General features: G+C 42.3%; 1 protein-coding gene across 3 annotated transcripts; it reads right to left on the bottom strand.

Annotated features, from left to right (window-relative positions):
- Nucleotides 1-1,745: 1,745 nt before the first annotated feature.
- Nucleotides 1,746-27,112, bottom strand: ankrd44 (ankyrin repeat domain 44). 3 transcript variants are annotated; one of them, XM_053496298.1, is made up of 28 exons: nt 26,717-27,112; nt 18,674-18,757; nt 17,181-17,259; nt 16,488-16,558; nt 15,413-15,613; nt 14,897-14,984; nt 14,550-14,692; nt 12,851-13,063; nt 12,683-12,761; nt 12,468-12,582; nt 12,293-12,375; nt 10,497-10,614; nt 9,769-9,837; nt 9,027-9,167; nt 8,022-8,087; nt 7,690-7,801; nt 7,448-7,519; nt 7,102-7,303; nt 6,374-6,461; nt 5,951-6,068; nt 5,545-5,764; nt 4,320-4,407; nt 3,936-4,019; nt 3,684-3,829; nt 3,515-3,597; nt 3,261-3,343; nt 3,082-3,173; nt 1,746-2,654 (listed from the first exon to the last, which is right to left on the bottom strand). In XM_053496298.1, the coding sequence occupies exons 1-28, from the start codon at nt 26,741-26,743 to the stop codon at nt 2,623-2,625; spliced, it is 2,997 nt and encodes a 998-aa protein (XP_053352273.1). In that variant the 5' UTR covers nt 26,744-27,112; the 3' UTR covers nt 1,746-2,622. The 3 variants fall into 3 exon arrangements, with proteins under 3 accessions (XP_053352273.1, XP_053352276.1, XP_053352274.1); XM_053496301.1 differs by having other exon boundaries at nt 1,746-2,751; nt 10,497-10,560; XM_053496299.1 differs by having other exon boundaries at nt 10,497-10,560.
- Between the last annotated feature and the right edge of the window lie 758 nt (nt 27,113-27,870).

The raw sequence follows: 27,870 nt of genomic DNA, 5'->3' as shown, positions 1-27,870 counted from the left end.
GTCAGAGAAGCATCCGAGTGCAACTGCACACAGGTGGACTTCATTCATGTGTGATGGCAACTGGATGCAGCAGAATGTATTTAGGGGTTTCACACTTAAAGGAGTGACTACTTAAGCATTCACATCTTTTTTTATATATATATATTTTATATATACATTTGTAATAATTCAACTCCCACACTTATATAAATCACAATACCAGTTGAGTCCATTTCACATTTAGGTTAGGTTTAAGATGGTATCAGGGGGGTGAATACTTATGCAAGTGCACCTGTATGTTTGGTGGACCTGATGAATTGTTAAATGTAAATGTCATATGTAAGTGCACACAACACTCCCTGTGTTAAAGCAAAAAGTGAAAGAAGAAGAAAAAAAACGACACAAGACACATGAAACATTTTATAAGGATACAATTTATAGAAAAGATGATCAGCTGACCAACAGCATTTCATACTGCATGTCGAACATGTGGCACACATTAGGATTGTCTTGATTGGCAAAGCTTAGTCTTAGTCAGGCATAATACTGATAGATTTGACTTTTGTGCATCATTCAGCTCGCTACGTATCCAAGCCATATGAAGAGAAACGGTTAGGCCTGTGCTTCTGTTAGACATGTGTGTGTAATTCTTGTGTACTGATTCGCTTAGTCGAAATACAGAATGTGCTAGGAATGTAGCCAACATTGTCAGATGTATTGCGCGCACGCACGCACACACACACACACACACACACACCTCAATATAGTGAAAACACAGGAGTACAGTAAGAATCAACCACCAAAAATGCATCAAGTCCCCTTTTCACATTTTCAAAAACAAAACAAGGCACTGGACAAGTTTAAGAAACTGGCACATTGTGGACAAAAATGATTAGAATGAACCTCGATCATACTTAAGATTTTGGTCGATTTCTAAATTTCTTATTATTAAATGGATTTCCTTGCCAAATTGTAATAATCAGTGAAAGGCCAAAAACATACTGTAGCACCATCTGATCCAATTCGAGCAAGCGGTTCAGATTCAATAAACTCTGAGACGGAGCAAATGTAACAGTTGCACGCTTTTGTTCAAATATGAGGCAGAAAACTAAAAAGAGTGGGACGGTCATTCATGGTCCTTTGCTCAACTCCTAACCCCCCCCCCCCCAACACACACACACACACCCCCCTCTTCCTCCAGATATGTAAGTGCAGGCAAATTTTAGTACCGTTTAATTAATAGACACTCCTTATTAGACTCAAGTGTGTGTGTGTGTGTGTGTGTCAGCTGTGGAGCTCACTTGGCCCTGTGGAGTTATTTTCTGTTTAATACTGTCAGTGTAAATGATTAGGAGCACTCCCCGAGCGTTTAGTTTACATATAGACCTTCATAAGCATTCTATATCAGACTATACAGGAGCGTTCGGTCGGCGCATCGACCAAGTCTAATATCAACTCATTCACACGCAATCAGTTCACTCTAGGTGTACTTGCACCAATGTACAGTACTTGCATGTTTCCTGTCCAAGGTCTTGTCCAAAAAAAAAAAAAAAAAAAACCACATTCAGTACTGTACAAAAGTCTTGACACCCCCCACCACAACCTGGGCAGCGACCTCATTTCCCCTCTCGTCTGTTACAACGTTTAGCATCAGCATTTATGGTCACCAGTATACTGATTACCGGCCTGATCATCTGTCATCATCATCAGCCTTAAGTTAGATCTTTTTTAAGATTGAATGTTTCGTAGGCTTATCGAACAACAACAACAACAAAAAAAAAAAAAACGATCCTCAAGACAACAAGCTAAATATAAAGAAAAGCGGAGTGAGGGTCAAGACTTTTGCACAGTACTGTGTGTAATCCCAATCGCTTTACGGCAGTAGTCTAGTGGAAATTCCTTGTTTGCTTTGAAACATTGTCCTTGGTCCTTAAACGAATGAAAATGACAGGAAGCGAGGACATGTTAGTAACAACATATGAAACTGGACATTGTGCTTCTCTGGCGTTTGTGCTTGCAAACAGCGAGCAAAAAGCTGTCACCCACACTGTATACAGCGTACCTTAAACCTGGTTCTGCTGAGTCAATATTTGGCAAATTTATCCATCAACTTAAATGTAAAAAAAAACAAAAAAACCATCTATTTTATGGATCAGGTAGGTACATGAATTATCGAATGGCTTTAAAAAGACTCTGTGTAATCAGATTTACACAGGAAGTGTACCGATGTTCTCGTGAAGGCTGGTTTATGCTTCTCAAGCGGATGAGCTTTGCGATATTAATGTAGCGATGGCGTTCTACTGGTAGTCGACATCAGCGAGAGCTGCGCGTATCTAAGGATCAAGTTCATCCCATACGGTCTCATCATCCTCACCCTCGCGACATGAAGCATAGACCAGCCTTCATAAATCACTCCTCCACCCTTGATGATGGAGGATATTCGTACATCTTCTGGGAGGTCCGCTAGTTTAAGTGCTGTGAGAACTCTAGAAGTAAAAAGGAAGAAGCGCTCCAGAAAGGGCAGAGGTCAAAAGGTCTCCGAGTCCGAGTCGTTCTCGGTGTTTGTGCCCTCGCTGGACGGGCCGGAAGGATCCCTGGGGCTGCGTGGAGCCTGAGGGCGCTTGGCATGGCAGGGAAGAGACCTCAACAGGGCGCCTGGAGAGGGAGCGTCGGAGCTGCAAGGGGAGCAAAAAGGCATCATGGTAGCCAGAATGAGAGCCAGGCAGTCAGCAACCTCCTTGCTAGGAGCGCAAGCCAGAGCAGGAGTGAGACCTGAAGAAGGAAAAGAGACGGACGGACAGCCGGGAAAAGGAGGACAGAGAGGGGGGACAGGGAGGCCATGGGACGTAATACGATGGCGGGGAAGTGGGTGGGAGAGAGCGGCATTCCATTAAATCACAGCCGGGTGGACAGAGTGGAGAAGAGGGGACAGACAGGTGGTCAAAGAATTGCAAAAGGGCACACACTGGGCTTTGTGAAAAAGCTTTAAACCACAGATAGAAAGCACTCACACTAAACACACACACACACACACACTGCAGAATGACAGTCATTCTAACTAAGCAGGCAGCATTAACTATGGAGTCAGGTTCGGAGACGCACCGTTCTCATCCATATGCTGCACGTTGGCACCGCGAGACAGCAGCTCCTGCACTGTCTGCTTCAGCCCACTGCGAGCTGCCAGGTGGAGGGGTCTGCACGACACACAGGGAGCAGTTACACAGCAAATCAGAATGCACGGCAATGTGTAGACTTCCCTCTCGTTAGCTAAACACACTCACGTCTGGAGCGCAGCGTTGGTGGCGTTGACCAGGGCGGCGTCAGGAAGCTTCTCCAAAATGAACAAAGCACATTCTTCGTTTCCCTGTAAAAGAGACGAAAAGCAGGACGATGAGCTTCAGCTTCAAAAAGCTCAAAAGGAAACCAAATCAGTGAGGAAAGCCTCGAATCCAACTCAACTCATTTGATTAATTCAATTTTTTTCATTCTCAAATTTTGCAACCTGTTAAAGAACCCTCTCAAAGTGAACACTCACACTGCTGCAAGCGAGGTGCAGCGCCGTGTTGCCTTTCTGGTCGGTCAAAGCGAGGTCTGCGTTCGCACTGGTGAGAAGAGCCTCTGTTCAAAACACACAGCATTTGAAATGTCAGAGCGGCCGCGCGGGATAAGTCTAAGAGATGTTAGAAGAGGGACCTTCACCATACCTACAGCTCCGATCGCCCCCCTCTCTGCCGCCATCATGAGCGCACTGCGCCCTGACTGGTCCACGGCATCCACAGGAGCATCATGGGCAAGGAGCAGCTGAACACAGTCGACGTGGCCAGCGAACGCAGCTGCATGGAGAGGAGTCCTGAACGGTGGAGGATCAGATTCATGACGTAAGAACAATTTAAAATAACTATAAAAAGAAAAGATATAAATGCTGTGCACACACACACACACACACACACACACACCTGTCTTTGGAGTCCTTGCAGTTTACTATCTCCGAGCCCAATGCATCCAGGAGAAGTGTTGCACAGGGCTCCTGGTCATTGATCCTATACACACACCCACACACACATAAACTAATTATTACTATTATAGTTATTTCTGCGCATTTTTTTTTCTAGACAACTAGCAAAATTATCTAGCAATAGAATAAGCTAACTTCAAAGATCAAAGAAAAAAGGCCTAATGATGTTTATGTTTACAATAATGTTCTAATAATGTCTTTTCTTTTAATTTTATAATAAGACACTTTAGATGTTAGCTATACTTGCAATATTTCTACATGCAAAGACAGAATTTTATTTCTTTTTTTATTTTATTAAAGAACTATTAGAGAACTGAAGACGTACACAGCACAGTGCAGAGGGGTGAAGGGGTTCCCATCAAAGCATCGACAACCTTTCTGCTCCAACAGCACCTCCACACAGCCCTCTTGACCTGGCGAACACACACACACACACACACACGCTAAACTTAACTCCTCTGAATGCATATAGTTCATAATCTGAGAAACAATGTACTGTGTCTCAAAGGATATTTTGACTGAAACAGACAGAAGCCCACTGCATTATAAACTGTTTATGTGACTATAAAGCAAACAAAACTCTACCATGCAATTTGGAAGACCGAAATATTTATATTTTTTGATCATTTATAAGGGACGTTCAAGTCAAACCAGGACTTTTGATTATGGTGAATAACAGTACAGTTATGAGAGTAAAAACCTTTTACCTTTACCTCTCTATATAATCCGCTGCTACACTAATGCACTCATCCCAGTGTTTCACGAGTGCTTGGATACAATCAAGATTTATTTAATTTTTTTTACTGGGGATAACATTTCCACAGTTATACACAATTTTTAATACAATTAACACTTTTTTTTCCTAAATAGACAAGCAACTATGTTACTACCAGGGTGTATTTATTGTTATAAAAATTAATTGTATTAAACAATAATAATAATAAAATAAAAATGTAAAAAAACCTATAACACAAAATATGGGTGTTTCGGGAAGATATGCTGCTTTAATTTTTCCCAGATTGCTTCAAATTGACCTTCCTGTAGCCGCATGGAGAAAGTATTGTATTTTCCAATACAATAATGTCATAAATAATATCATACCATATTCAATAGTTGGCGTATCTGGTTTACACCATATCCTTGTTCAGCATTCCAAAAAGACGTTTTGATTTCAAACTTTAAAATGTTGTTCATGGAAACCCAAAGAAGAAGAGCTCATCCCTCAACTATAGGTGATGCTTTTCCCAAATATTGTGACCAAATTCTTTTGTAGATTTCAGACCAAAAAATATCCCCCCTTTGGTTAGGATCAGAACAAGTGATAGTGATTTGCATTATAAGAACTGCAATTTCACCATAAAGATTTGGATTTGGATGGAGATTTTCTCAGAAACTGAAACGCTGGCCTCCCAGGAACCTCTTTAAATGACACAAACAGGTGGAAATGGCTTTTTTTTGTTTTTTTATTAATAAAGTTTCTTTCATAGAAACCTAGACAGACCAGGAGTGCTGATCATGTGACCTCCGTATACATGACGCCGAGGACTGACCGTTGTAGCAGGCCCAGTGTAGAGGAGTGTATCCATGGCGATCTCTCAGAGGAGGGAGGGAGGACTCTGCACAGGACACAGTCAGCAGCTCGCTGAGGCAGGATGCGTGTCCCCGTGCTGCAGCTATGTGGAGTGCTGAGTGTCCCCTGCTGTCGCCCACCAACACTGACGCCTCCTGCTCTAAAAGACACTGCACAGACTCTTCCTGACCACACAGCAACTGTGAGAGGTGAGACAGAGGCCCAAGAGAGACAAATGGAGAGCAAGAGAGAGAGAGAGAGAGTGACGAGCACGACTGATTACTATTCACAGACCGGAGAAGGAGTGAAAGCACGTGGTCATGTAAGGGTTGCGTATTTATACTATAGGACCAGTGCGGTAATAATTAAAGAGTCAGTGAACTCACTCCTAGGTGAAGTGCGGTCAGTCCCTGATCATCCGCTGCGTCTACACTGGCCTCCCGCTCTAACAGCAGAGACACGGCGTCCACATGACCCCCGAGCACTGCCAGCATCAGAGGGGTCCTAACACACACACATAAATAAATAAATAAATAAATAAATACACCACTTATACATTCCAATTTTTAATGCACTGTATTAGCATGTCAGTAATACTGTAAGCTATTATCCTCTATACTGTACTGAGCTGGCAGGCCAGGGCTCAGCTCTACATTATTCCATCAGAATATATTCAACCTCATTTAAATTACTCATTTGATTTTGCACATCACATGCAAGTGCAAAAGAAAAGCAAGTGTTTGTCATCATCCCTCAATCCCATGCTTTAGCTCACATGCAACAAGCGCACATGATAACGAGTCACTTACTGTCCCTGAGAATCAGCTGCATCCACCAGATCTGCGCTGTCTGAATCTTCCAGCAGGAGGCGCACACACGATGTATGGCCATTCATCACTGAGAGATACAAGATCAGATCCGTTAGGGAACTGAATCACATTCTGTGTTTAAGGCTACGTTCACATTACCAGCCTGAAGTGACACAAATCTGATCATTTTATTTTTTTTACCCTTATGTGATGCACAAATCTGATGTTTTTCACATCAGACCCGAGCCACTTTAGTCGGTTGTTCTAGATCGTACGCATATCCGAAAACAGGCAGATCGAGATTTATGTGAATTTTTGTCTCTGTGCATGCATAGGACACTGGACCTGTACAAATACAGTGGGTCCACCAGAGCAATATCGCAAACATGTTTTTTTGACTAAAATCACATCCACTTTTTTAGATGCATGAGCTGTCGCACAAATATGTGTTTTAACCCAGATAACATAAGCAAAGATGCATCGTTTCAGAGGACAGACACGTCCATATTTGAGATATGGACATATCAGTGGCTGGGGGGGTTCGGGCACTGGCTGGGAATCGAACCCGGGCCCTTCCGCATGGCAGGCGAAACATGTCACTTATCTAAAAGTTATTATGATTGAGAACAATAAATCAGAACTGAATTGAGTGAACATAGCCATATCAGACACATCATTAATTAGCAGTCCCTTTCCACCCCTTCAACACACAGAGCACGGTGCAGTACCTGCAAGATGGATGGGCGTGCGTCCACGGGCCGTGTCTTTGCAGCGAGCTGAAGCTCCGTGGTTCAGCAACGTCAGAGCACAGTCCGTGTGACCCCTGAGGGCAGCGAAGGAGAGAGCGGTGCGGCCCACTTCATCACCCTGATCCACATCGCAGTGGCCCTGTAGCAGCACCTCTAGAGCCTGAGCGTGGCCATGGTACGCCTGCAACGTACGAACACGCACACGCTGACTACAGTCACACTCGATCAATGGAAACTGCATAAGATGCTGTCATGGGGACGCAGTGATCACAATCACAAGGATCCACCATCACTGCTTCGATGACAGCATGGGAGCAAGACTCACGGCTAGATGGAGTGGACTCCATGTGCTGCAGTTCTTGTCCTCGTCTCGATTTCTCTCCTCTTGTTCCAAAAGCTTCAACAACAACAAAACATGTTCAGTGTTTAACAGTTCGGTTTTGAGTTGTATAGACACTCGGTGAATTTAACATGACATTCAACCGACAATCCATCGAAACATTGTATATACATTGCAATGACCCATGCATTTGTGTGTGTGCGTGTGTGTGTGTGTGAGTCTCTCACCAGCTCCAGACAGCGTCGATGGCCGTAGGCAGCAGCGTAGTGGACAGCGTTGTAACCCTGCGTGTCTTTCAGTGAGGCAGTCGCACCACTCTTCAATAAGAATTCAAGGCATCTACACACACACACACATTATATATATATATATATATATATATACACACAAACAAGCTCAGATGTCTACACACACACAGCATGTGTCAATGCAGAACAAGAGACATGAGAAGGCAAAAACAGCACCACAAAGGCACCTGGAATAATTATGCTATTATTATGTCAGTCTCAGGAGTCCATACTGTACTCAGTTCATTACAAACCAGTCAAAGTGCACTTACAGAGCCGCCTCCTTCTCTTTCTCTGCTTGGACTCCAGGACTCTCTGGCTCCAGGGACACACGTCGCCTTTAGAGAAACAAACCCAAACACATTCAGCCCTTCACTCTTCAAGCGAGCGCTCTTCTGAGTGCAACCTTCAAAAACCTGGATCGATTCAGTGAGTGAAGCAATAAACGCATGGCTCTATACTGCATCGTGCCTCACCGTCAGACCCTCACTGGTACTGACTTACTGACTCTGACGTCACAGCAGCGTCTCGCAATTGTCTATCAGGGACTTAATAATATCCCAGCGTTGCCATGGTGACGTCAACAGGGTGGTAATTCTAGAACGATCCTCAGGAAGACTCCACGATAAAACATAATTGTGGCGAATAACCACTGCCTGCTTTTATTACTACATCTACATTTCTTTCTGTTCATCAAACTCTTATATTAAATACAGTTAGTACTTATATTTATACAGTTAAACCTTGGACTGCGAGCATAATTCGTTCTGAAAGTGTGCTTGTAATCCAAAACACTCATATATCAAAGTGAATTTCCCCATAAGAAAAAACAGAAACTGGGATGATTCACAACGCAAAAATGTTTATATAAATATGATAAATACAAAATATAAAGTAAAAATTAAACAAATTATAACCTGCACTTTACCTTTGAAAATCATGTACACACACATTCACACATATACACGTACACACACCCACATGTACACACACACACACACACACATGTACACACATTTACACACATTTACACACATTTACACACACACACACACACTATTTCTTTTTGTGTATCTTTAACAAGAAACCCATCTAATAACACTTATAACCTCCTTTTGAGGATTTCACACATGGATGTTGACTATACAAGTGACACACACACACACACACAATCCAAGAATTTACTGCACTAGTTCTACTAAATGTACTCGAACTAGTGTCTTTTTGTTTTGTGACTTAAGCATGGAAAGAAAACATGGCAGAGTATAGAACTGTACCTCCTGTCCAGGTCAGAGGCAGCAGCGTAGTGCAGGGCAGAGCGCCCCCACTGGTCAGTGGCATTAATACAGGTACCGCATGACACCAGAGTCTCCAAGCACTGAAAATGCCGACTTGCAGCTGCGTAGTGAAGGGGAGTCCTATAATAAAGCACAAAGAAATAATAATAAAAGGCGTTTTTTAGACAAAACAAATATTATGTTTTATACACCCTAATCAGCCATAACATTAACACCACTGCCCGATTAACACAGTATAATAACATGAATCGAATAACACAGATTGATATATCTTTTTATTATATATATATATATATATATATATGGCGACAGGTTCAAGATTTGGGGACCAAAACAAATCCCATGGATGTACCAGTCAAACAAGTCCGATCCATTGATGCCCCACCCCACATTCCAAAGGATCGACCACTAACGTCCTGGTGCCGAATACCACAGCACACCCAAAGAGGTCTTGTTGCGTCATGTCCCAAGAGGCCAGTCCTACCCCTGTGGCACCTACAGGTGGAACCCACACGGTACTGGGCTTGATGCCTTGAGTTGTAATGTTATGGCTGATCAGTGCAGTTTGTATCAGTCTGAAAGTGTCTTTAGTTGGACTAAATGAGACATAAATCTAGGGACAGATTCAGCTGTACTATGCCTCCCTGAGATATTCAATCAGACTGTGAATTGTAATCATATATTTAAATCTGATATATCGAACAGAGACTTAAACACTGACCTGCCCTGTTCGTCTTTGCGGTTGTGATCTGCACCGCTGGTGAGCAACAGCTTCACACACTCAACATTGCTGAAAGGGGAAAAGAATTAGAGAGTTAAATGAGAAGGGGAAAAAAATAAATACACTGGCCCGGGCCAAAAAATACAACTTTTATGGCACACATTTGCAGTGGAATAGGCTTATGTAAAGTCACAACATTTATTTTAGTCTAGAATTGGATTAATGTCTCTCCATGATCTTTTATTGATGATTAGGGAGTCAAAGTGCTGTGTAAAGTCTTCTCCAGCACATCTCAAATACTATCAATGGGGTAAGGGTCTGGACTCTGTGGTGGCCAATCCATCTGAAAATGTCACATACAAAATCAGACTACATGACCTTTTTTTTCCAATGATCCACAGTGAAAAGAGAAAGAGTGATTTAAGGATATTCAAGCCTTAGCCTTAGATCCGTTTCACTGGAGCATGGAGCTATCACACTACACGGGCACAGACTTGGACATCTTAGGCTATAGTGAAATCCATTTCCAGTGATGCACTCGTTAATTGTAAAACGATAAATTTCATGTATATGGCAGGAGAAATCTCTACATGCATCATAAAAACTTCTATTAAAGCTCAGACCGATTGACATAATAAAGAGCATATGAATTAAACTGCCGTGCTTAGATGAGACACTCAGACAGGCAGAAGGTCACTGCCACTTTCTTTCAGACTCAAGACACTCACCCTCCAGCAGCTGCTGCGTGGAGACATGTCCTGCCCAGGCTGTCCGGGGTGTCGATCTGGAAGCCTGCACACAGGACCGAGTCATTACTGAGGGTGCAGATTATGCTATACCTCCGTCCTGAGCGAATGATGGAGGATGGAGGCATGCCGTGGAAAGGCACAGGAGAAAGGAAGCCCCCAACAAAACACGCAGACAGCCAGAGTGGCAGACCCAGGAGAGGAGGAGGAGAAGAAAGACAGGGATAGAGGGAGAGAACAAGAAAGAGTGGGAGAAAGAGAAGAAAAGTATTAGAGCAGGATGAACTCAGACCCAGTGAAGGGGAAGACAGTTCCAAGATGACAAATGCACAGATAAATGCCAGAAACATGAACACAGCAGATAAAGACACCCACATCATTAAAACATCAACATCAACAAATGAAGCATTTAGGACTTTCTTCTCAGATTTTAACGTCTATAAAGACAAACATCGAACACGAAGACACACAGAGCTCAAAAACAAGACAGGAAATGATCATACTGTAAGACTCCTGCTCTGTTTACTGCACAAGCACATAAGAAACATCATGTGAAAAATCGAAACCACACATTTGCCTATGGTGGGAATCACAAGCCTGGAGAGGCCTCTGGGCTCTACCGATCGTCTGCTATGGATCAACATGCCTTCATGAAGGAGTAAAGATCAGTGCTGGTTTCATTTATGCCATCTGCATAGCGACGCTGTGCTGTCAATGGTTTAAAAAATATTAAAACAAAATTTCTGGGTTTTTAATATGGCACAGTTTGTAATTCTGATCACCCTCTTCATCTGCTTCAGGGCAGAACTGCAAACGCAGTACAGACACAGATTTGCCTACACCCCTACTGATCCTACATCCTCTGTTGAAACCTCACATGCCTTATGGCACTGGTTCCCAACCACGGTCCTGCCCATTTGAATGTTTTTTTTCCCAGCTTCCAACACACCTTACTCACTAATTTATTCTCTACATCGCTGTATCCTGTACAGGGAAGTGGCAGGCCTTATCCAAGGGGATTAGGGAACAATGAAGGGTACACCACCAATTAGCCTAATCTCCATGTCTTTGGACTGTGTGAGGAAACCACATCCTATTGATAGCCTTTTCTAAATGTAATGCATGATCAGGGTTGGGAACATGTTCCTTATGGGTTGCCTTTTAGGGAAAGCAGCTGATAATCAAGAAGCAGAATTTATTTCTGGGCCAGAAAATGTCAAAGCACAAAACAAAGGGCCTCTGAGTGGTGCAGTGGTAAAGTGCTCGCCCTATCATCCGGAAATCGCAAGTTCGATTCCCGGGTGATGCTGTAACCTCTCGCAGCCGGAGGTCTAGAGAGAGCTGATTGGCCGAGCTCTCGCAGAGGGGAGGGATGAGAGGTACTCAGTGCTCCCACATTAACCACAGCTCTACAGCCAATTAGGGGCGTCTGTGAGTTTATGCAAGCGGAAGGAGCGGATAGCGCTGTCCTCCGAGTGTGTTACGCCGCCCCCAACAGTGCGTGAGCAAGCAGTTTGAATAGATCCTGGTGACATGTGGTTTGGAAGAAACATGTGATAGCCTTCGGCCCTCCCGGCTGAATGGATGTAGTAGCCTTAATGTGAAGCCCCCTAGTGATGGGGAGGATTTGGGTACGACTAAATATCTATATGATAGTAACTTTGAAAAATCCCCCCGAAAAAAAAAATTTCACAAAACTAAAAAAACAAGCCAAATCTACGGCATTGTACTATTGTTACTCAGAATATTTCGTGTCAGATCTCCAAAGCAAGAGGTACCTGAGGAGAGAAGTTTCCGGCAGCAGTCAGAATGAGCGTTTAGAGCTGCCAGGTGCAAGGGAAACATCCCATGAATTCCTCTCCTAGAGAGAAAGACAAAGAAAGAGACTTCATATGCGTTATCCCATGTAAACAGTGCACTAATGTTCGATTATAAAGGCACACATAAACACACCTGGTGCAGTCGGCCCCGCTAGTGATTAAGGTGTTGATGAGGAGTTCGTGCCCATATCGAGCGGCAATGTGTAATGGAGTGTTGCCATCCTTATCCACGCAGTCTATCTCTCCACCTGTTATTACACAACAACACATGTTCTGGACTTCTGTGCATGCTAATAGTTCAATTATTTATCTTTCAGGCGACTGATAAACAACTCTTAAAGCTCTCACCGTTCTGAATGAGAGTCTGGGAGCGAGTGAAGCGCCCGTGCACTGCCGTCATATGCAGAGGACTCTTCCCATCCCGGCTCTAAACGAAAATAATTCCAACGTTTCAGAAAAGAGTGCAGGAAGGTTAAGTGAGATGGTACGAGAGATAGAAATGAGCGCGAAGGTCACCTGCACATTGACGTCAGCTCCGTTGTTGACCAGAAACTCGAGGCAGAGAGCACCATGCGTGGACGCGGCAGCAAAGTGGAGAGGGGTGAAGCCTTTGTTGTTGGGCTGACTTACATTAGCACCATGATCAATCAGCTCGCTCACCACGGCATCCTGCCCGTTAAAGCAGGCCACATGCAGAGCCGTGTTTCCAAACGCGTTGGCTTCATCTATCTGTTAGTGTTGAGGATGATTAGGTTATTACAGTTAAACAGTTTCTTATCCCACAGTGCTGATGAATTCCTTCATAACAAGATCCTCTGTAACAGTTACTACAGAAACAGTAATGTATCAGTACAAAGGCATTGGATTCTTATACGCTTGTTCTAATACATTATAGGTTCTGTAGTATCAGCTCGTTCACAGGGACTTGCATGATGAACATTACATATAATAAAAAAAAAAACCACACAAATTGTTATTTTACAAGGAAATGTACACTCATTGTCTACTTTAACAGGAGCACCTGGACACTCTGGCACCAGTTCTATCGAGATCCCATTACAGGGCACACTGTGGTGGCCAGTTCATGTGTGAAAATGCTTTCTCGTGCTCCCAGGACCACTCTTTCACAATTTGAGTCCTGCAATGCGCCCGTGTCATCATGGAAGAAAACCCAATTGATGTAATCACTTGACAACCTGAATGTACTGAATGATCAGGTTATTTGTCAAGTGACTTCATTTTATTGCCACATAACGTTGCTGAGCCTCGACCTGAGCAACTGAAGCAACCGCAGATCATAACCCAGCCTTTAGAGGCTTGTACAGTGTGCACTATGAATGATGGGTGAATCAATTCATTCTTTCTGCCCTGATGTGCCATCGCTCTGGAATAGGGTCAATCTGAACATAGTAGAACACTTTTTTCATGGCTCCACAGTGCAATCTTTATACTCCCTAGAAAGGTGTCAAAGTCTTTTGTTTTTGATTAGTCTCACTATTAATGTTTTTCTTTTCTTGTTTTTTCTTCTGAAATTGCTGGAACTGTTAATGAGTAGGAACACAGGTATTCCAATTAAATCATCTATACCGCTTAATCCTGTATTCAGGGTCATGGGGGTCCAGGAGACTTGGGGCACAAGGACGGGTATACGTAGGCAGGGTGCCAATCCATCGCAGGGCACACACACATTCTCACACACTTATTTACACACTATGGCCAATTTGGGAATGCCAGGTAACCTACAGTAACCTACATGCGAGGTGGTACCAAAGTGTACTAGGCATAAGGCTGCAAAAGAAAGTGCGACTGAGAATAATACAGGGCAGTAACATTTTCATTTTGCAACTCACTGTACTGCTGCTCTAAATTATATTGCACTTGTAAGGGTTTTGACTCATCCTTAAGTATTGTTGTCTTGTTGCAGTATACACCCACATTTCTACCATTTATGAATTCTATTTTAAGCCATAAGACGGGCACTTTTTTCCTTTGAACCACCAAAATAAACATCTGTTCACTGCATTTCTCAGTGAGTGAAAAAAAAAAAAAAATATATATATATATATATATATATATATATATATATATATATATATATATATATTGCTCAAATCAAATCAAGAATAATTTATATGCTGTATTAAGAAGAGGTCACGGCAATTAAAATGTTTTACAGTCTAGAAACAAAAAGTGGATGTCATTTGTGTGGAATTACCTCCACAGACAGGCTGAGCAGGTGTTTAACCACGGCTATCTGTCCATTGGAGGCAGCAGCATGAAGAGGTGTGTATCCTCTCTTGTCCTTACAGCTGACTTCCGCCCCCTGCTCAACCAGCAGGCACACAACATCCAAGTGACCTGCAGAGGGCAGAGTGGAGCAAACCCCCCTCAAATGATGCCTTAAACAAAAAAAGTGATCCTTTCTATTGTTTTTTAAATATTTCATGCCACCAGATTGGATCTTCAGGATGAACTGTCAAATGCATTACGTTCTTGAATACAAAACTGCAGTGTTTTCTGGATATAAAATGTGCGAGGGCTCATTCGGCCTTCCCGTCTCACCCATGTACGCCGCCCAGTGAAGAGCACGGCTGTCCTTCTTGTCGAAGGCGTTAATATTGGCCCCCTTCGCCAGCAGCAGATTGATCATCTAAGCAGCAAGGGGACAGAAGAAACATCGAAATTCAGAAATGGAAAGATGGCAAAGAGAGAGAGAGAGAAAAAAAAGAATGACTGTGCCAGTTTCAGGCTGTGAGTCAGTCATGCGTCAGTTGGTGTGTCTCCCTTTATATAACATCCTTTTAAATACCATTCAGAATGACAGCTCCACCAAAACCAATGCCTAAAGCCAGTTTGGGAAGTGAATGCGAAAGTGAATCTGTGGGAGGATACGACCGGGACATGTAAAATGATTTGAAGGCAGTTCTGTGTGTCTCAGCCCGCGTGTGTCTTAATAAGGTGCTTGGTGTGGACAAATTTGACTAAAGTGTACTGGTGATGTCCATTCACTGGACTGATGAATGTGCACTGATTTAGAAAATCAGCAGATACACATAAGGGGTGTCTCTTATACTGTACCTGGGTGTGTCCGTTGAGGGCGGCGTGGTGCAAGGCAGTTCGCCCGCCACGGTCCGACACGTTCACGCTGCTCAACAGTGGGATGATGAGCTCGGCGCAACGCAGGGCCTTATTGGCAGCTGCCACGTGAAGAGGAGTCTGCCAGTTCTTGTCACGTGCGTTCACGTCAGCCGAGTGACGGATGAGCACCCGCACCGCCTCCTAAACACAAAGGAAGTGGTTGTGAAGAAGGAACTGTGCAGAACGTAGCGTTAGACGCTCACATTGACCTCTCGCACCTAAAGTCAATCATACAATCATGTGAAATTTTGGATATTGAAGGAAAAGTCAATAATCAAAAAAGGTGTGTAAGGTAGTTTTGTCATCTCGTGGCACGATATACAGTTTTGGATCTTGCCTTGTGGGATGCATATTACAAGTCATGTGGCAGGTTATGAAATAGAAACAGGAAGGAAGTGTTGTTGCTCTAACCAGTGGTAAAAAAATATCCTTTTACAAGCTGCTGTAAGGTTCCGATTGAATTCGTTTTACATCCAGTGTCAGTTGACACGGCGATTTTTGTTTGTTTACCCAATATTATCCCATACTTGTCCCCATACATGAAAAAGTTGATGAACATGAGGCAATATAAAAACAGCAAAACCATTTTTTAAAGGTGCTTTAAAACCATTAAACAGTTAACATGAGATTTTATTATGAAACCAGTACGGATTACAAAGGATTACTATCATGGCATATGTACAGAGCCTGTACCGTACTGGATTTCACATTCCTTATTTGTGTTTTTCACTTAATCATATATGTTGCTTATGTTGCTAGGGTGCACAGTGAACCTTGCTATCTGAGAGCGTGATCTTGTGACAGTTCCTGTTGTCCCAGTTTCAGGCTGATACCTCCAGTGCAGTCAGAGTGAACAGTAAACAAGATAAGCTCTTACTACACGGCTGCATTACACTCCCCTATAGAGCTGTCCTGTTTAAGCGCCTTACTGACACCTGCACCTTGACATTCTCCACCTTTCTGATTCTATTTTGTGGTTTAACAGCACATTTGCATGGCCTGGGGCAAAACCCACCTCACTCCGTGACGCCACGGCCCTGTGAAGAGGAGTGAGCCACATGTTGTCTTTGGCATTGACCCGGGCTCCTGGAGAAGAGAATGAGACGCCAGATCAATTAGACATAGAGGAAAGTGTGCTAAGGTTTCAGTTCAACACCTTTACTTTGGACAATGTTATCTACAAGGGGTGTTCAAGTCAAACCGGGACTTTTGATGGAGAAGAATAACAGAACGAAGTTACTAAATTTAAAAACTACCTTTATTACTTTATGTAATCCCCTATTACACTAATTTCACTAGTGCACGAGTGCACGAGTTTCACTAGTGCTTGCATACTATCAAGGTACAAAGTTTTCTCACTACACCAGAACTGCTTGCTTCACGTCCGAAACGCTGGCCTCCCAGGAACCCCCTCGATGTCCCAAACATGTGAAAATGGCTTAGAACAAGATCAGGACATTACAGAGTTTTAAATATGTATGACCTAAAGCAATCAAAGTCTCATCACTGCACTCTGCATGAATTCGTCTGTTAACATCAATGCGTTTTCCGCTAACATTCACAAGAAATTTCATCACAAGTCCCGGTTTGACTTGAACACAGTGTAAAAATACTAGAGACTTGTTACGACCTTGTCATTTTTAAGAAAGTCTTCCTATATGGGTTTATAATGAGTAATTAAGTAGAGAGGAAGTGAGAAGGACTCTACCAGAGAGGATGAGGAACTCGATGATCTCTGCATCGCCAAGGAATGATGCTGCATGGAGGGGAGTACGCTTCTCTGTGTCCTGAAGAGAAGACCAGACTAGTTTAATTGAAACAGCCTTAATTGAATGGATCAGCTGTTCTCTAAATCTTAGTCCAGCGTTTTAAAGTGCATTTCCTATACAAAGACTTTTTGTATTAAAATACTTACTATACAAATACTAAAACAGTATTTCAATTCTAATTTTATATGTCATACACTAATACCACACTCAGCGTAATGTGGTATGAAACGCTTACTTTGAATGTGGCATAAAAATAGAATTAACATACATTAGATTTTGACTTCAGATTGTGCAGAATTACAGAACACAGTCAAGAGAGTAAAAACTACCTTTATTCCCCACTGTAATTTCACTAGTGCTCGGATATCATCATGGTATGAAGGGTTCACATTATTCCGGTGATATGATCAGACTGCCTGCTTGGCGTCTAACCCGTGGGCCCCAGGCCTCCGAGTGGCGCAGTGGTAAGTGCTCGCCCTATCATCTGGAGATCGCGAGTTCGATTCCCGGGTGATGCTGTAACCTCTCACAGCTGGAGGGAGAGCCTCGAGAGAGCTGATTGGTCGAGCTCTCTCAGAGGGGAGGGATGAGGAGGTACTTCGTGCTCTCACATTAATCTACAGCCAATCAGGGGCGTCTGTGAGCTCACGCAAGCGGACAAAGCGTATAGCGCTGTCCTGGGAGTGGGAGTGCTCTAGCGTTCAGGGAGGAATTGGATACGACTAAATTAGGAAAATAAAACGCTGGCCTCCCAGGAATTCCTTTAATTGCCCAAATATGTGGTAATCACTTGAAGTGAGGTCAGGACTGTACAGGGGAAGTGGTAATACCTCCGCGCTGAGTTCCTGTAAGAGAGTACAGTTCCAAAAGAGAGCTGTGTCTCTTCCACAAGCTGACCGTTTCCCTCTCTTTCTCCCTTTGATCTGCAAGTTATTGGCACAGCTTTTACACCGGATGCCCTTCCTGACACAACACAACCAGTTCTCTTGGCGTGGGCCTGGCACTGAGAATGCCCTCCACCTCAGAGCCTGGGGTATGTGCATAGGGTTAAAGGCCTTGCCCTTAAAGATATTAACACTAATGTCTGCTGGGATAAGTGGCAGTGACATCTCTTAGTGTTACCTTGACATTTAAATACCAATCTCTAATTTCGTTTCTGTTAATACATCATGCCACATTTCTCAGAAACGCTAAAGAAAAGGAAATCAGTTTCAATCTCCAGTGATAAGGGCTGTAACAGAGCAAAGCCTCTCAAGCAGAACAGGGCAGAACAATGAAGTCAGTCGAACGGGAGTCATGATGAAGGCAGACTAAATATTGTGTAGAATCCATGAGTGTCCTGGCTTACGTGCTGTGTGGTATACAGATTACAAAGAAAAGTGAACAAAGAAAGTGAATGTGGGTCAGGAAACTGCAGGGAAGAGCTGCATACCAGTGCGTTGATGTCCTCCGATTTGTAGATGAGCATGCGGATCTCCTCCGGGTCTCCATTGAAGATGGCTTGGACAAGAGCCGGCTGCGGACAAAAAATACTAATTGAATATAATAAAATAAATGAGTGTTCCAGTGAGAATGAACGTATTCACTGTTAGGTATTAAATTAGCACTAAACCACAATTTTCACAATTTATTCTTATTATTATTATTAGGAAATGAGGAATAGGAAAGAATCCGTGTATCTTTAGATGCACTTATAAAAGCACAAAGAAGTGCTGACGTAAATAACAGACATTTGTTGTGAGAGTCTGGCAGCACACGCCCGCATGAGGGTGATAATCATCATCCTGTGAAGCTGTATCCCAAGGCCCCGTGCATTATGGGAACTGATATCTTTACTGAAAGGCGAAAATACTCCAGGCCACACGACGGTACATCATCTTTCCATCACCTGCAAGCTGGAAGTAAAACCTGAAAAGCTAAAAGCATGACTTCTCTTAGACTTCTCCAAAATCTCACCATTGAAAGCACAAGCTCTCTTTATCGCGCACAATCGTGCAGGAGAGATTCCTTCATATAAAAAAAAAAAAAAAAACAGGGAGAAATTTAACCAGAACTGGTCAGTTGCAGCAACAGTGAAATAAACCCGCTTGTACGTTCACTTCCTGTCTGTCTCTTTTAGTTGCCGCCACCCCCAGAAAGAAAGCAACACTTCCTGTTGCGTGCTGTCACCTTCTCAGAAAAGATCGAGGGGAAGCTCGGAACACATTTTCAGTTCCGCTAGGAGGTTAGAGCGCTCGGCGTTGTACAAACACACACACAAATACCAACCGGCACGCTGCCAATTACTGCTTTGGAAAATGTGGTAATGTGGCCTCGTACTGGAGAGGGAAGAAAGTGGCAAAAAGGGCTGTCTCACTCTGCCTTTCTCTCAAAATTATTAAGATCTTTCTTTCTTGTTGCTTTCACTCTCTCTCTCACGTACAGCTCCGTCAAGTGACGCGGTCTCTCAATGGGGCGGATATTCTTAACATCTCTCTCTCGCTTCAGTTTCCTTCTTACAAACTGACTTTCTGCAGAACCGCGTGACAGGACCGCGTTCAGTCTGTTCACAAACGCAACACCACGTCAGTGACGATGCCTCTTTGAAATGTGCTAGATTTTAGACTTTGCTGATAAATAATTCTACACACCACCCGTTACTGTATAATCAATAAAACCCAAGTATCAGCCTTGGTGCATCTGCTAACACTTGCTGCAACATCCGTAACGAAACCAGGTTTTAGGGTGAACTGAATGCAGAGAATTTTATTCATTGATCTCTGCGCTTAAAAAAAGTAGACGTACTCATTTAGTGTACGTGTGTGGTCACTTCTGTTTCAGATGGTTTTTCTCCTGAAAAAGTTGATGAAAATTGATGATGTTTAACTATTAACTTATTTTTTGTAATCAAACGTATTTCTCTAGGTTAACTGCTAAATAGCTGGATAAATGATCTCATTAAGGGGATGTTTGCCAATATTTATTAATCACTGAAAAGTATTCAAAAATATATTATATTATATTATATTATATTATATTATATTATATCATATCATCCGTAATAAATTCGCGATTAAATAGTTGCACAGGTCCACATGGCGATTTTTCTATGCAGCACTACTTAATATCCTCCACATAAACATTTAACATTTATTTATTTATTTTTTTCAATTATATATGTTGTCATTAACTGGAGGAAATCAATTAAATACTTCATAGTTCGCTCACTCACTTACTCATTGTCTATAGAGGGTCACGGGGGGTCTGGAGCCTGTCCCAGGAGACTTGAGGCACGAGGCTGGGTACACCCTGGACAGGGTGCCAATCCATCGCAGGGCACACACACTCATTCACACACTCATTCACACACTACAAGCAACTTGGGAACACCAGTTGTCTCTGTAAATGCAGGTCTTTGGATTGTGGGAGGAAACCGGAGTACCCGAAGAAAACCCTCCAAGCATGGGGAGAACATGCAAACTCCATACACACAGAGGCGGGAATCGAACACGTACCCTGGAGACGCAAGGCAAAGGCGCTAACCACTAGCCACCGTGCCGCCACTCAATAGTTCATCGTAACATTCAAGTGCAATTTAAAGCATGATGATTCATTTTCATGCCCTTTCATTCACTGTTGTCAAAAGGAAGGGCAGTACATGTACATTCTTTCTGTGAATAATGATAAAAAAAATATTTTGATTATCTTGCTGAAACAAATAGGCTAATTGTAGTGAAACAAAGTATGTGAATATGTAACTAAGAACAGAAGGTATTAATTGACCTGGGTTGTATCAAAGTAGGAGGGGTTTTGAGCAGTGCACAGGGAGATTCTGGCTGTGTGATCTGGCAACCCTGGCCTACATAAAATGTGCAAGTGCTGGAGCATAAAATACAAATGATTCCTGAGAGTAAGAGAGAGTTGGAGTTTGAGAGCAGTGGTGATAAAATTGAATTTCGCCCACTGTAATGGTCAAAATACTCTGTGGTTTATGTGAGTGTCAGACTATTGGGAGCGATTCATACGGCCCACGGAACAACTACGATCCATTACACCATGCAAAATACTCATTTGATATTGGATTTCATTAGAAGATTTTATTTAAATGACTGTCTACTGTGACATATGACTTACTCTCCTCCATGTAAATTATCGTTGGGTTCTGTGCAAATAAATACATTGTACCCTTTTACACTTAAAAGACTTGAAATCTGAGTCATCGTTTTTATTAGCATCTAAAATCGAAAACTGTTTTGCGTTAAAACAAGGTATTTGTAGCTCACTGGCATGCAAAGAGCAAGAAAAAACAAATACTTTGACTAAAAGACTGTAGTAATACTCGGTAGCATCGCATGACAGAAGGGCTTAAGTAGAGACTCGTTTGATTCTGATGATCACATTGTTCTCCGCTCGCCATGGAAGCATCCAGCCGTTTGTGCTGGAGCGTGACGGCGTTGTTGTGTGATGAGGCTCTGGAGAACAGGAGCAAGTTTCTGGACATGCACCATAACAATCGAGGACATACCCCATGTCCCTCCCAGTGCTCCTTCTAGGCAAAGCCAAAACACTGAAGCCTTTGTTGACATACACTACACCCTCTCAAGCCTTCGACACGAGAGCCAATGAGTTCTCTTTACCATATGGGGGAGGGGATCAAAGGGGGAGTTTCTTCGCTTTTGGCAACTAGCGCACTGCAGACCCTTCCTCTGTACATATGTCTTTTACCCAATAATCTGAGCACAGCTGGAGCGAAAGAGAGCGAGAGTGTGCGCACGCACGTGCGAGAGAGGGAGAGAAAGGAATATGAACCACAACTGCTAATACCCCAACAAACTGAAAAAGAGATGCCTTATATGACTATGTTATTTCCTTTACTGTTTGTATCTGTCGTCCATGGAGCAAAAGCAGAGGACAGGGCTGGCTGAGTGTTACTGTGCATGCCTGCACTGAAGAAATGTCTTTTATATAAGTGAAATCTGTACATAACAGCAAGAGAGGACACTGCATAGCCTCGGTGCCTATAGGACACAAATATTTCTTTTTTTTTTTTTTTTTTTAATACACTTCACCAAAATGACATGCTAAATCTTTTTTGTTCTGACACATAACAGAAGCTCGAACGCTCGCCCCTAAACACTTGCGCTCTCTCTCTCTCTCTCTCTCTCTCAGCAAGGAATCAAACCCAGAGAGAGCACAAGAAGGGGGACGAGCAAAAAGACACATCAACTTCCTGTCTCTTTTCTGTACACACAGTCAGTTGGAAAATTTGTTTAAATTTGAGTCTGACTACCGCCTTTAGTAGTCACAATCAACCGCTCAAGTCACACAAGAAAAAGTTTATACTCCTTTTGCCAAAAACAGCTCTGGGGGGATTAGTCCCTAATATTTTGCACCCCACACCCCATTGGACGATTATTTAAATCAAGTTTATGTGCACGGCCGTCTTAACAAACATTGCCACACGAAGCCGCTTTATAGAACCTCAGAAGTAGGTTTAGATCCCTTATGAGGAAACAATGACACAGGAAGGAAAGCTTAAGAAGAACCAGACTTAGAAGTGTGATACTAGATACTAGATAAATGAGATTATATGCAAATCATTACTCCTCTACAAATGCATAAAGTTAAACAGTATCTAGCATCTTCAAAGAATAATCAGAATAACTACAGAGTGTATATATATACTGTATGTTCACTACTTAGGGTGTTTTAAACAGTACATACATTATCTGCTAGATAATCACATTAAACTTATTTTCTAAAATCTTTCTTACTCAAAGCTTCAAATGCATTTTTAATGGTATCTTGGTTCATCCACATGTGGTCGGTCACATCAGCCCATGTATACTCCACACCCTGGAGATATATCCATCATCTCTGTGACACGTACTTAAGGAGTCAGGTTGCCAGCTCGACACCTGATTGTCAATCACACTACATGAAACTGAAGTACCTGGAGGAAAACTACCGAGCATGGGGAGAACATGCAAACTCCATGCATGCAGACCCTGAGGCGGGACTCAAACCCAGAGCCTGGAGGTGCAAGGCCACAGTGCTAACCGCTAAGCCAATGTGCCACCTCAAATGCATTACTACAGTATTACTGATAATCAGCCAGACTTCCACCTGTACCATAGTCTTGTGAGCTCTACTTTTTACAAGAGTTTCCCATTTGCTCATCAATTACTGCTTTAAACAAAACTCCCTTTCAGAGATGTGATGGATGTAAATTACTTTTTGTAATCCAGTGACAAAAAAAATACTATGTCACTGTGCTCAATGTTTTTTTTGCGTGGTCCAATCACATTGCAAGAGTCACGATTTTGAAGCTTCTAGCTAAAAACGTAAACAATAAGAATAATAACTCACTCACTCACCGTCTATACCGCTTTATCCTGTATTCAGGGTCGCGGGGCCTGGAGCCTATCCCAGGAGACTTAGGGCATGAGGCAGGGTCCACCCTGGACAACCTACATGTCTTTGGACTGTGGAAGGAAACTAGAGTACCCGGAGGAAACCCACCAAGCACGGGGAGAACAGGCAAACTCCATGCACACAGAGACGGGAATCGAGCCTGGCCGGGAATTGAACACAGACCCTGGAGGTGCAAGGCGACAGTGCTAACCACTACACTATAACAATATATATTTGAAATATTTTATATTTGCCTTTTTTTAGGGCACATTATCTGTTTTTCTTGTTATCAAACTGTGAATGTTAATTGTATAACTACACTCAGCAAACACTTTACTAAGTACACCTAAACATTTATACAAATATCTAATCAATCAATCGATCATGCGTCAGCAGTACAATGTGTAAAATCATCAGATACGAGCCAACAGCTTCAGGTAGTTACATCATTAAGATAAAGGGAAAATGTGATCTTGGTGATTTTGGCTCTGGCATGCATGAAAGTCATGGCATGACTGTAGATGCCCCGGATTTTTATTTTTTTTTATTTTCACAAGTGTCTCTAAAGTTTACTCAGAATGGTACAATAAAGAAAAAACATCAGCGGTTCTGAGGACCGAAACGTCCCATTGATGAGGTCAACAGCGAATGATCAGAGTGGTTTAAGATGACAGAAATGGCGGTGGTGATTCAGATAACCATTATGTGGTTACTATGGTGAGCAGAAAAGCATCTCAGAAGGCACACCATGTCTAATGTTAAGGTGGATGAGCTACAACAGCAGAAGGCCAAGTCAGGTTCCACTTCTGTCACACGCGAACAGAAAGCTCAACTGAACAGCTGAAGACCAAAAACATGCAGCCTGATCTGGTGAATCTTGCTTTCTACTGAAGTGCACAGATGGTAGGGTCAGAATTTGGCACCAACAGCACCTAACATTCCATGCTCAAACTGGTAATGAAAATGAGTTCAGTGTTCTTCAGTGACTTCCCCAATCACCAGATCCAGTTGAACACCTTTGGAATGGGGTAGAACAGGAAATTTATAGTCTCCTGTACACCTGAAACATCTGCAGAGATTGTCTGATGCAATCATGTTAACATCTGGTTTGAGAACCAGAATCTCTCTCTCTCAAAAAAAAAACAAAAAAACATGTGGAATCCATGGCATAAGGTCTGAGGCTGTTAGCAAAGCACGGTGAGGCCCAGCCTAGTATTAGTATAGTGTTCCTTAGTACAATACATACTGTAGCAATGCAGTAAACTAAGACAGCTCATTGTGCCGTCTAAGGCAGTGACTACTCTAGATCGCTTTATTTATTAGGGTGAGGCCGTTCTCTAACTTCCAGCTCCACTAAGTGACCACACCCACTAGGCAACTGTCATTTTACCATGTCCCTGACAAGGAAATTATTTCAATTATTAATCATCACTGCATTTTCAGACATGTAGAAACTTTAATTGAGGCTTCACCCATTGTGCAGGTCACACCTTTTTATCACTGAAGAGCTTGTTTTTCTTAAACATATGACAGATTAGGTGTCATTATGATATGCATGCCTATTTTCATTATAAAAGCCTATTCACATTTAGAAAGCGAGTGTGAGTCATGCTGCATAAAGGGCTATTCACATTTAGAAACACATGAAATTATACAGTTTTTTTTAAACTATTTTCTTTAAAAAAAATAAAAAGATCTACATTCTTAACCAATCCTCATTTGCAATGCTCAATCCTATTTTCCAGTTTGTTGATCATAGCTCGATTAATGTTCAATTTAATACTAAAAATGAAAAATGACCAACAAGTGTTAAGAGATGGGGCTTTTTGGGGAGTTTTCTTGGATATATATATAAAAAAGTCTTCACATTGAAGTAAACACATTAATTTAAGCATCTGTTGCTAAAGCTTAGATTGTTGGTTTTATCAGGCATGCAAATTTTCACACATTTAAATAGACGAAGCCTAATTTGCAAGATGTAAATTTTCTTTTAACTCAAGTTCTTGCAGTTGACGTGCAATAATGGTGTGATTGTAGACAAGGAAAGTGAGTCATACTGTATAACCATACGCTCTTAACACTATCATCAGCAGGACAGACGGCTTAACACAGCACACTGTTGCCTTTTGGGTAACTCATGCTTGCTCAGCCAAAAATTGTGCATTAACAGGGAAAAAGTTTAGCACATTCACAGATTATTAGTGGAAAATATTTACACTAAACATAAAAAAAACACTAAACCGCATATAATGCGACATACAGACATGGTAGAATTAAACAGACACTAGTATTCTTATGCTAAAATGTATGCACCAAAATTTGATTCTCTAATCATGTCTAATATTTGTTTTCATCTTTTTAGATTGCAATAAGCCCCCATCTTAAAACTGAGCCTTGGGTGTGAAAGCTGGGTGTTTGAAAATCAGATGATAACAACGCGCTCATTCTATGCCTGTGCATGTTCTTGCTCTTAAAGCTGATAAAAGCAAAGTAAAAAAAAACACTTGTTATAAAGTATATAATGTATTAATAGCTAAATTAATGCTTGATCACAAATAAATAATTTCATATATATATATATATATATATATATATATATATATATATATATATATATATATATACACACACTGTATATATTCACAGAAATAAAGGTATTCTCAAGGGCACATCCTCTATGCATTAACTAGGATTTATTTTATACCGGGTTACATATTTTGAGTTACTCTTATGTACATCTTAAATTATCCTTAAAAGTAGAAATATAGATTAAAAGGTACAAATTATGTAGTATCCATGTACACAAACATCTTAAAGGTTTAGTAACTTTGTATCTAAGATTATACAGTATAACTATATATATATATAATATCTAACATGACATGAGTTATTAACTAGTGAAGAGTTAAAGCATTTCTATAAGAGAAATAACGCGTTATAACCGTCTGCCCTGCTCATGACGCGTAATAACCGAGTCAAGTACATCTGCATGTTAAACAAGAAGAAGCATTGTTCAGACCCAAATCCTGTTACATTCACCCTCCCATCTTTGTGTAAGTGTTCAGAGATTGTAGAGACAGACCTGATCAGCGAGTTTCAGCACTGCCATATCGCGGTCACCTAAAGCGACTCATCCGATCTGCTGCAGATGAACAGTGATGGTGGTGGTGGTGATGATCAAAGCCTGTTCCAGCTTCCTGTAGGCGGACAGACTCAGACCGCGGGTCGGGGCCCGGGACTCGATGGCGGCTCTGGCCGGCTGATGGGTCGCTCCGTCCGGCCAGAGAGCGGAGCAGCACCCGGGGTCCAGGGAGAGGGGATGCGGGGATGCGGGGATGCACAGGCTGCTGGAAACGCTGGAAACTATCCGTATTTGCAGCAGAGCTCAGATTCGTGTGTGTATCCGCTACGCATCTTCCTGTATATGATACATATTCGGATGCTTTCAGAAAACAGGAAGTCAACGATTTCTCTCTCTCTCTCTCTCTCCTCCCCCTCTGCTCTTCTCCTCCGCTCAGCTAAACATACGGATTTTTTTCCCACCCAAACTCTGACAAGCCCCGCCCCCTTTTAAACTAATTGGCCAATAATCGATCCTCTGTTGCAGCTGTCCAGCCAATCAAAGATGAGGAGCTCAGGCTTAAGCACGGTGGGTGTTTAAAAACCATTAAACGGATCTGTAAAGATGTGAGGAAACGCTGACTGTAGATGTTACTTAAAGGGGAAAACAATGAGTAACCATAAAAACAGATATATATTTTTTTAATGTATAAATAAAAATGCTGATTGTGCCAATGTTACACTTAGTCGAGTTGTTGAGATTCACAACGGCTCTTCTTAGTGCTTGGCCTTCATGTTCCACTTGACCCTGAGGTCCAACCTGGTGTGAGAGTCACATCAACTTTTCTTTCTCGGCAGTTCACTTATATTTTGGCAGCTGAAAAAAAAACAGGAGGGCAAAAATTGTACACACACTCATTCACAAACTACGGGTAATTTGGGAACGCCAACTACCCTAACATGTCTTTGGACTGTAGGAGGAAACCAGAACACCTAGAGGAAACACCACCAAACTCCATGCACACAGATCCTGAGGCGGGAACTCAGACCTTGGAGGTGTAAGGCGACAGTGCTAACCACCAGAAAAATTTGCTACTTTGCAAAGGAGTGTCTGTACGCACACTGATTAAATACGGTCCCTTCTATCAGCGACACTGAAATGACCACTTACAGCAT

The sequence above is a fragment of the Clarias gariepinus genome, chromosome 5, assembly GCF_024256425.1.
Source record: "Clarias gariepinus isolate MV-2021 ecotype Netherlands chromosome 5, CGAR_prim_01v2, whole genome shotgun sequence".
In the NCBI taxonomy this organism is placed as follows: domain Eukaryota; kingdom Metazoa; phylum Chordata; class Actinopteri; order Siluriformes; family Clariidae; genus Clarias; species Clarias gariepinus.
This window is presented reverse-complemented; position numbering and strand designations above follow the sequence as displayed.

Bases quoted from the DNA above. Each gene is read 5' to 3' on its own strand.
- ankrd44 (XM_053496301.1), bottom strand. From the start codon at position 26,743: ATGGCAGTGCTGAAACTCGCTGATCAG. The intron at 10,561-12,292 runs GTACCTCTTGCT...TCCTGTGTGCAG, and splicing joins CCGGAAACTTCTCTCCTCAG to GCTTCCAGATCGACACCCCG. The intron at 8,088-9,026 runs GTACAGTTCTAT...GTTTCTCTAAAG, and splicing joins GCCTCTGACCTGGACAGGAG to GCGACGTGTGTCCCTGGAGC.